The sequence below is a fragment of the Mastigoproctus giganteus genome, chromosome 14, assembly GCF_048544385.1.
Source record: "Mastigoproctus giganteus isolate SK-2022 chromosome 14, ASM4854438v1, whole genome shotgun sequence".
Taxonomy (NCBI): Eukaryota; Metazoa; Arthropoda; class Arachnida; order Uropygi; family Thelyphonidae; genus Mastigoproctus; species Mastigoproctus giganteus.
The window spans coordinates 82,896,106-82,906,868 of NC_143588.1; the positions used below are offsets into that span (position 1 = coordinate 82,896,106).

Here is a 10,763-nt window from a genome sequence, read left to right on the forward strand (position 1 = left end):
CTTATGCCCAAAAGGTTACAGAGAAGTGCAAACAAGAAACCACACCAGCATTCCACTTAAGGGTTATTTGTTTCTCAGGTGGGATAGGATGGCAAACTACCCAGAGAGTCATTTGCTCCATATGCTGTTTATTGAGTGCACGAAACTGCACAAAAATCCTCCTATTGTCCCACTTCTGACAAAGTCAAATGCTAAAGAAATACCAAAAAAAATCTGAATCACCACCTTTAACACATGAAAAAAATGGATGCTGAAGTAAAAATGTATCTAAAGATACTCTTAGAACTCTCTGTAGAGGATGACATCCAGTCTTCCTCAAGAAGGAGAAATCTGAGGACTTGGGGGTAGGGACTCCTTCAGAAGTCTAAACAAGGCCAGAAAATGTATTTAAATAACCAAATTCTTACAGTTGAATTGCCATGAATACTGTTCAGTGGTGACAAGGGCCTTTATGCATAAGGACTTGATTTCCTTTTGCTCACAAGAGACATTCAGATGCAAATGAAACACCTTCCTGAAGTAACCGTACACCCATCCATAATGACAGAATTGAAGATGAACCTGCCCGTGGAAGAGTTGCCATCCTTGTGGGTAACCGTATTCCTTTTCAAATTACTTCACTTACTACCAATTTAGATGCAGTTGCAATATACCTCACAGTACGGTTTCTCTTAATGACCCATTCTATCTGTGTCACCAGGGAATTGCTTTCCTTCTTCTCCTCTTACATGAGTAAAAGAAAATCTAATGAAGCAATCTGACTATCTTGGGGTAAATGTTTTAACTAGAACAGTAGTGACCTCTGACAAGTCTATTTAAAAAAAAGATTAGAATTAGAAGTGATGAGAAAAGGCATATAAGCACTTTTCAAAGTTACAAATTGAGAAATAAAAATAATCAATAGTGAGTTGCACTGACTTTTGTCCCAATTCACTTCATGATCCATAAGAAGCTTTGATAAAAGACAGGTTAATGCTCAAGGAAAAGAACTTTTGATGCATCCATCTGAAAACAAACCAAGTGAACTGATAACTCTGGGAAGGTTATCTTCACAAGTTTGGAAAGGCTGTTCATGTGCTTCTCTCCTGGCTTGAATTCATAAAGCATTTTTCTTGTTAATTTTAATTATTACATCAGTGATTGAAACTCCCTAGTTCTTCATTTGATCATGTTCCACTTTCATTTACTGAGATCATCCCTCCTTGATCCTTCTCACAGACTACCACCGTATCGTGGTGAGGTTTGAGTATCCCAGTGGTTCTGAGAGCTATGCCATGAGTGCTTAAGCTCCTGGTAGTGCTATTTTAGCCAGACAGGTAAAACAGTGGAGGGCGAGACAAAGTGTAGCCCATTGAATTTGAAGAGCCTTTAAATGCAAACTTAAAATGCCCCCCCCAAAAAAAAAAAAAAAAAAAAGGTATACAAACTGGATTGAAAATTGACTGGGAACAAATTAGAGAAGGTAAAGAAAGGAATAATAAAAATTTTGTATTAGCCATATGGTGCAAAGAAGCCCTAAGCTTTTGCTGTACTGGACAAAAAAAAAAAAAAAATATATATATATATATATATATATAATAAAATAAATAACAAACAACCTCTTTGACTCCCCAAGCTATCAGCATCAATTGCCCACAGAAGCAGTTATTTCAAATAATAACTTGCTGGCTAAAAGAAAACTTCGTGCAATCCATTCTAAACTTCTGCATAATTTGAATTTATTGACCCTCTTAGTTCTGCAATCGTAACAGTGGAAATTTTTCCCTCATTCATTTTACTTTCACATCTCAGAGCCCCTTATATACTTCAGTCAAATCTCCTCTAGGGTGTCTTAGTTTCCAAGCTCTGCAGTGCACATATTCGAAGGCTTTCTTCATATGGGAACCTTTTTGCTGATTTTGCGGGGGGGGGGGGTATCAGCATGGCCCGCACTTGTAGGTAGAAGGAATCTATTTTATTAAGATGGTATTCATTTGAACAAAGGTGGCACAAGGATTTTTTCCAGCACCACTGAGAGTGCTGGCAAACCCTAAGGGTTCAGGAAACCTACTAATTATGGGGGGAGGATAAGAAGGGTAATTTAGACATGCAGTTATCTGATGATATGGGCCAAAGTAATGCTTGCACCTGAAGAATTCTTGTTTGTTACTAAAATGTTGGCAATATGTTCAGAGGGTGAAAATGTTTAAATGAGCGGGTTGAGAGGGACAGGGAAACAAGCCTAAATAACTTCAGGGGGTGGGGTCAGAGTAGTAAATTACAGATGACCCCGCTTAATGCCGATAATTCGTTCTGGAAAATCAAAGCACACTAAGTGAATCAGCACTCAATGAGCACCTTATTCCCATAAGGTAACATGTATTTGTGAGTTCCAGTCTGTGCCGTATGATATTTCCTAATCAATAATAAATGGTGGTGAAAAGATGTGCAAATGTAATATGTATATAATTACTTATATACATATTATATTGCATTATATATACTGCATTATATATCAAAATTAAACTTAAAATGCCAATTAAAATCATGAATTTATTAATCCCATGGCCCTGGGCTGTTGAGTTTTCGTGTCTTTGGTCGATTTTGGATTGTACTTTGGCCTCCTTCTTATTAAACTAAAAGGAGTTTTAATTTAAACCCGCCCCCGCCGCCACAGTGTTATCACCCAACAATAAAGTCAAACGATCCTTTGCCACTTTGAAGCCTGGCATGTTTTTTTTTTTTTTTCTTCTTTCAATATGAAACTTCTTTTAGGCATTCGTTTCCAAAAAAAAAGTCCTGTTTCATAGACTACATCTATGTTAAAAACTTGAAGTATAACACCCCTTTTCAATAATTTTAACAAGTTCTTTTTTGAAAGATTCAGCTCCTTAATTATGATACAATGTTCAAGTAAACTGTCCATTACAGACAATGTCTAACACTGTACTGAGTGATGACTAGACTCCAGGTAAATGCATATAATGCAAATATTACAAGCAATATACTTGAACATTTTTTAAAATGTTGATCTCAGAACTACATAAGTTACTGTATTGCAATTAAATTAGTTTTGGAGAAAATTCCACTGAGCATGAGAAAATTTCTCAAGTGGGCATGGGAAATGTTTTAATACTGTTTTGCTAATCATTATCACTCTGTCGACTACATCAGATGAAACATTTTTTTAAACATGCCAAAAATTCAATCTGTATGCTGGTAAAAGAGCATTATAGTGAGATACGGGTTATAATGTAAGAAAAGCACTATAGCTAATCAGTGTAAACCAAACCGCATTATAATGGGGGCCTACTGTATAGAAGAATACTTAGTCTTAACTGTATCTACAGTAATATCAGGAGTGTTGTTAATAAAATGGCTGAATTTGAATTCCTGGTTAGGACAACTAATACTGATATAAAGGGCTAACAGAAACTTGGTGCCACCTGCAGTATGTATAATATATTTAGGAAAGATAGCGAGGATAAAAGGGGGGGTGGCTTCTTATCAAAAGCAGCCTGATTGCGAAAAGAGCTTTTGCAGCATCTAAAGTTAGTCTGCCAGTGTAGCATCTGTGTGGTGTTGAGTTAGTTGGAAGGTATAATGAGAGTGGCAGTAATCTGTAGACCAAAAGATTGTGAAGTGTGTGTGGCAAGTCTTTACATGTGAAGAATGGGCAAGCAGACACCAATGTCTTATGGGTGATTTCAGTGTGCTCCAGATTGATTGGAATAAGTGGATGGGAAACTCACCTTGGAGAAAAAATTTTCTAAAATGAGATGATTATTATTTGTACCGGCATGTCAGACATATTACTACAGGTGAGAATATACTTGACCTCATTACTCGTGAATTAGATGAAATCACAGGGTTTAAAATACCGGAAGCATTGGCAGGCAGTGATCACGAAAGATGTTGCAGTAGTTTTGCAATAGGCACAGGTTTTAATTTTAGAAGAGGGGACTTTGACAGTTTAAGGCACTATTTGTTATCTATTAATTGGGCAGATTGCAGAATGAGGGCAAATAAACTTGAATTATGGAATACCTTTTAAAGCAAAAATCACAGAACCCATCAGCATACCATTAAGAAAATTTCGCAGAAGGAGGATGCCGGAATGGATGAATGCAGAGCTAGCCAGTCAAATAGAGCAGAAAAGATGGAATGGGATAATTATGGAGCAATGAAAGTACTGAAGCCTACAACATCTAAAAGTTTATTTGTAATAGTACCACAGATAAAGTTAGAGGCCAAGACTGAATATGAGAAAGCATTGGCTAAGAGAGCAAAGAAGGGGACAAGGAATTTTTCATGTACAGGTGACCCCCGCTTAACGCTGATCATTCGTTCCGGAAAAACAAAGCGCTAAGTGAATCCGCGCTAAGCGAGCGCCGCTTTCCCATAAGGTAACATATGTATTTATGAGCTGCGGTCGGTGCCATAGGATATTTCCTAATGAATAATAAACAGTAATGAAAAGATGCACAAATGTCGGTCAAAATATTTAATATTCAAATATTTGCACATATAAAATATTCTGCATTGCATACGTATAATTATGTGGTAACTACTTGCGTATCAAAAGTAAATTTAAAATTCCAATTAAAATAATGAATTTAATTTAATTGATGAATTTAATCATGACAAATGTGTGGATTTTGAGTTGAACTTTGGCCCTCTTCCAAATAAACTAAAAGGGGTATTAATTTTAAATCCCCCGCAGCGTTACAACCAACAATAAAGTCAACCGATTCTTCGCCGCTTTGAAACCTGGCATGTTTTTTTCTTCTTTCAATATGAAACTTCTTTTAGGCATTCGTTTCCACAAAAGTCCTGCTTCAGCTATGTTAAAAACTTGTTGAGAAGTAAAACACATAATACCCCTCTTCAACAATTTTAACAAGTTCTTTTTTGAAAGTTTCGGCTCCTTGATCTGCACTTGTGCCTTCTCTCTGGATTTAAATCTATTCAACCAGCCCTTACCAGTTTTAAATGGTTCCACTTTTTTTTTTTTTTTAGGCGAGTTTTCTTCAGATCATCATATTGGCTAATCTCTTTTTCTCTTTCTCTTTTTTTAATATTTAACTTAACTGAATTCTGCATTGGAATATTATCTTCAATAAAATTAAAGTCTTTCCATTTCAATCCTAATAGCCGGCCTAGTCCTAGTTGCTTGCAGTGGAACAGCTATCTTTCCCGCTGCAAAAATTAATTCTTTATTTTTTTATAATTGTTCTTACAGTTAAAGTTGCAAGTCCTAAATTATGGCACACATCCATTTGTCATTGACCGGAATCGATTCGCTTCAAAACGTCTAATTTAATTTTCAAATTCAGTCTTTTTCTTACATTTATAGTCTTCGTACTGCGCCCAGACGTTGTTGCATTTTCATTCCTATCAGTCATTATTAGCTCTTCGAAAATGTAACTGCGTTGGTTGAATTAATTACGATACAATGTTCAAGTAAACTTTCCGTTACGCACGATGTCTAATACTCTACTGAGTGATGACTAGACTTCGGATAAATGCATATAACGCAAATATTACAAGCAATATACTTGATCATTTTTTAAAATGTTGATCTCGGAACTACATAACAAGTCACTGTACTGAAACTAAATTAGCATGCGAGAAAATTTCACTGAGCGTGGGAAAATTTCTCAAGTCGGCGTGGGAAACGTTTTAATGCTGTTTTGCTATTCATTTTCAAGCTATCGACTCCATCAAATGAAACGATTTCGTTAAATATGCCAAAAATGCAATCTGTAAAAGAGCGTTATAGTGATCTGTGACAGCGTTATAGTCAGATACGGGTTATAATATAAGAACAGCGTTATAGCGAATCAGCGTAAAGCGAACCGCGTTATAACGGGGGCCTGCTGTATATGAATACAAGGAAGGAAAAAGGTAATCAGATCGAACCCTTGTACACTGAGTGTGGGAGTGTTAGACAACCCAGCCGGTGTTGCAGACGAATTGAACAGGTACTCAGCATCTGTCTTTATGGGCAAAAGACCCCTCATGTTGAGAAGAGGCTGTGTGAGTGAGCTGAGCTATATGAAATTGGTAATGTCGCAATTACAGATGATTGTTTATTAGAAAAACTTTTGAGCACAATGACAAGTAAGGCTCCTGGAGTTGCTGGCATGTACCCAGTAAGTTTGAAGGAGGCCACCAGGAAGTGTGTTGAACCATTGAATTTAATTATCAGAGCATCTTTTGACTCAGGAGAGATTCCTTTGGATTGGAGAATGCCAGTGTATCACCAATACATAAAGGTGGTTCTAAGAGCAAAGTTGGTAACTACAGACCAGTTAGTCTGACTTCGGTGTGGGAAAAATCTTGGAGGCAATAATTATGAGTGCAGTCCACAGACATTTAGGTATATATGGCATTTTGAATAACACACAATGTGGTTTTTTTAAGGGAAAATCATGTTTAACTAACTTAGTAGGCTATTTTGACACAAACAACTAAATCATGGAGTATTCAAATCGGCAAGAGCACAGACATTACTAGCATTACACACTTAATGGCATTTGTGAAATATATATGCGTGGCAATATATTTTAAAGAAGGTTATCTGTTTTGTGTGGCCCCTGAGGAGTGCACCTGTACAGCTGATATATTTTGTAAACTGCGAATTTTTGTAATGAACATAATTTTCTCTGGAATAATGGCAGACGATGCAGCAGCTATGGTAGGGTTCACTTCAAGACTTGAAGTTTTAATATGTGGTATTGTGCTGAACATTATTGCCCTTCATTGTATTTTACACAGAGAAGATCTTGCTGTGAAAACGTTACCTGATGATTTGAAGTCTGTTTTAGAAATAGTTGACGAGTACTAATAATATTAAAAAGAAGTTCTTTAAAAATGCATCTGTTTTGTCTTTTGTGCCAGGATATGGATACTGAACATGAAATCCTTTTTTCTAAGGAAGTATATTAGTTATTGAGAGGAAGGGTCCTTGATTGAACGTTCGAGCTCCGATCTGAGGTAACTATTTCGGGGACAATAGAAGAAGATTGAGTTGTTGCCATACTTTGAGAATTCAACGTGACTCTCTAAATTGGCATATTTAGCCAACATTTTTGGCAAACTTAAATATAATGAATAAAAAAATTGGAGGGATGACAGAAAACAATCGTTGAAGCAACAGAGAAAATCCAAGTTCACAAAGATAAGTAGTGAGAAGAACAGGCCCTAGTGGTTTTTCCCACTACTTATCTTTGTGAACTTGGATTTTCTAGTTTAGTGTCAATTAAATGAAAAGTGAGAGATAAACTGATAGATGTTGGCAGCGTGGTTAAACACAGTCATCAAGGAAACAAGATCTAGATCTACTAGAACAGTATCTAGGAAAATTGGATCGATGGGCTGAGAAATGGCAGTCGAAGTTTAACATTGACAAATACAAAGTACTGCACATGGGGCAGTAACCCCAGAGTAACTTATCAACTGTGTGGTATTATACTCAGGGTAGTGGAGAATGAAAAAGACCTGGGGGTAATTGTGCAGTTAGACTTGAAATTCTCTGAGCAGGACAGACCATGGGGTTTTGTCAATGATATACAGAAATTTTGCTAGCAGGGGTAAGGAGGTGATTATCCCTTGGTTATAAGGCCATGGTTAAGCTGCATCTGGAATACTGTATACAGGTCTGGAGGCCTCACTTTAGGAAGGCTATAGATCTGCTGGAATGGGTGCAGAGAAGGGCAGCCAGATTGGTGAAGAGAAAAGAGTGCTCTTATCTAAAAAGGCTTCAATTCTGCAAATTGCAGTGTCTCAAGACCAGGCACCTGTGGGGAGATCTTATTGAGATGTTTAAAGCATTGACTGGATTGAGTAAGCTGAATTTTAATAATATTCTTCCACTTTGCTGAGACTACAAATAAGAGAGCATAAATTCAAGGTGAGGAAGGATGGTTGCAAGATAGATGTCTGGAAGTTTGCCTTCATCTGGCAGTGGTGGTTGATTGTTGGAACAGGCTTCCATCTGTCATTGTGGTAGTGGATGGGTTGAATAAATTCAAGGAAGAAGTAGACAAATCCTTGGAGAGTACGGATGTGGAACTGGTTTTTTTTATGCTATTATAAGCTTGCTTTCTTCCATCATTTGCCATTACTGCTACCCACATTATTTGCTTGACTTACCTCTCAATGACTGTTTGCTGTTCTTGAAAATGAACTCCACTCTTAAGTGATTTGTCACCATTCAGGATATTCAAAAAATGCAACCAGAGGCTGAATGGAAGTTTTGATCAGTTGTTTTCACATTATAAATTACTTTTCCTCTATAACCGACCGAGGTGGCTACTTCAGAGAGATACCACTCACTTGTATGTATAAATTCAGCTATATTTATTAAAAAATGAGTCATTACTTTATATCTTCAAAACAGAAGTTAGATAAGTGATAAGTTTCACAAAAGTAGTTTTATTCTTATAATGCAGTTCTAAAGTACTTTAAAACACTAGTAATTTAATAAGTTGAGTGGGTTTGTAATGTTCAGTAATTGTTTTTTTTTTTTTTTTTTTAAATCTGTCAGTTTTGATTTTTTTTAACATGTAAGTTATGTGAAAAAGATTATTTCAATAAAAATGTATATGCACCCTCTCTCAGTAAGATTTAAATTTACTTTAAAGATATGTCCAAAATTTTGTAAGTTTCTAATTCATGCATTTGGATTTTAGTTGCAGGAGTGGGAATTGGCAGAGGCATGAGGAAAGCTGAGTGAAGACAGTAATATTTCCCTCCATTTTATAAATTTGAACAAAAAAAAAACTTTTTTGTTTCTCCTTTAAATATTATGTGATGTCTATTTTAACTTTTGATGTTCATGCTGCTTAAAAATCATTTATTAATTGTTTTGCTGATTTTAATTTGTTTTTTATAGAAATAAAATTTTTTCTAAATAAAATATTAATATAATTGTGAAGTTACTGCATCTGCAAGTTCATGTTAGTCAGTATTTCACTAAGTAATTATAGTATTGTGCTCTCACTCTATACCTGTTGCCTTTTACAGTTTCATTATTGAAATTTTTGTATAACTAACTAATAATACTGCTTGTGTGTGTGTGTGTGTGTGTGTGTGTGTGTGTGTGTGTGTGTGTGTGTGTGTGTGTGTGTGTGTGTGTGTGTGTGTGTGTGTGTGTGTGTGTGTGTGTGTTCTTTTAAAAGAAAAGGTCTGCATGGCCCTCTTGTGCTGTTGAAATTCTACTTTTTCACACAGTTGTTTCTTCAAGCCATTTCTCTGACCATATCAAACTCCAAAACCAATGTTTTCATTTCTTCACGACTTGTGGAAGCTCTTTTAATGTGTAGATTTGTCAAGAGAGCTTGTGGATGAAACAGCGTCAGGTAATGCAAATTGACATTACGGAGACTGACAACTTGAAAAGTATTTAGAATTAACATTGGAGTAGGTGCCCCAAATTTTTTTAGCTTAGTGCTGTGCTGAAAAAAGACATTTGCATATTTAATATAGCTGTAGGGTGTTTTTGCAGTCAGTGCTGCTATATCCTCTGAAGTATAATTTTGTTAGAGCATCCACATTTGGTACCACACCAGATTGAGTCTGCATTCAGTGTATAGAAGCAATAGCCCAAAAAACTTGAAAAAAGAAAGAGAATTAAGGCTTTTGTGGAAAAGGCTATTCAACAGTTCAAGGCACTCACATAATATGAAGTCTGAAAATGATGAGATTTGAATTTCTTCTTTGACTAAATTCTTGAAAAACAACTAATTTAATTGAACTTGGTTGTATTTTGAAACTGGTTGCAACTTTGTCCCATGATAATGTATGTTTAGTGTGGCTTTTATAGATTCTGGTGGAAAACCTAAAGGAAGAATCTTTGTTATTTCACATCAGTTTTACGATGGTGTTACAGAGAGGCATATCAAATATATAAGTAAGACCTGGAGTGATAGAGACATTGCTAATGTAGCAAATGATGCAAGAAAGCAAACTTATATAGCATCAGCCAAACAAAAAAAACTTTCCATTCCAAGAATTTGTCTAGTTCTTCCTTGAATTTATTCAAACCATCAATTTCCCGTCCACAACAACAGCTGGAAACCTATTTCAACAGTCAACCACCTACAGGTCGAAGGCAAACTTGCACACATCAATCCTGTAACCATCCTTCCTCAACTTAAATTTATGCACTCTCGTGTAGTCTCAGCAAGAGGAAGAATGCCATTCGTATTCAGCTTACTCAATCCATTCAAGGCCTTTAACACCTCATTCGGGTCACCCTGCAAGTTCCTAGTCTCCAGAAGCTGCAGTTTGCAGAACTGAAGCCTTTCTAGGTCACAGCACCCTTTTTTCCCTTCACCAATCTGGTTGCACTTCTCTGCACTTGTTCCTTCCTTCCTTCCTTCCTTCCTTCCTAAAGTGAGGCCTCCAGACTTGTATACAATACTCAAGATATAGCCTAACCACGGCCTTATGCAAAGGGATAATCACCTCCTTATCCCTGCTAGCAAAGTTTCTGTTTATCATTGACAAAACTTTGTCAGATGTCTGGGCAGCATGTCTGCACTGCTCAGAGAATATCACATCTGACTGCACAATTACCCCAGGCCTTTTTTCATATTGCACTACCCAGTTGATAAGCTACTCTGGATTACTGCTACCCATATGAAGTACCTTGCATTTGTCAATGTTAAACTTCAACAGCCCATTAACCCAATTTCCCTAGATCTTGTTGCAGTAGCTCACCCTGCAACAAGATCTTTGTATCTAGGATTTTGATATTAAATTTAAAGAAAAGAAAG

At 36.4% G+C, this 10,763-nt stretch overlaps 1 protein-coding gene across 3 annotated transcripts in view; it reads left to right on the forward strand.

Moving 5' to 3' along the window:
- The window catches only part of mael (germ-plasm component protein maelstrom), a 176,075-nt gene extending 167,255 nt beyond the window's left edge, over positions 1 to 8,820 (forward strand). For all 3 annotated transcript variants that reach the window (XM_090388299.1, XM_090388301.1, XM_090388300.1), the window contains one exon: positions 8,676 to 8,820. In XM_090388299.1, coding sequence (XP_090244425.1) covers positions 8,676 to 8,719 — 44 coding nt within the window. In that variant the 3' untranslated portion in view covers positions 8,720 to 8,820. The remainder of the gene's footprint in view (positions 1 to 8,675) is intronic.
- The last annotated feature ends 1,943 nt before the right edge of the window (positions 8,821 to 10,763 follow it).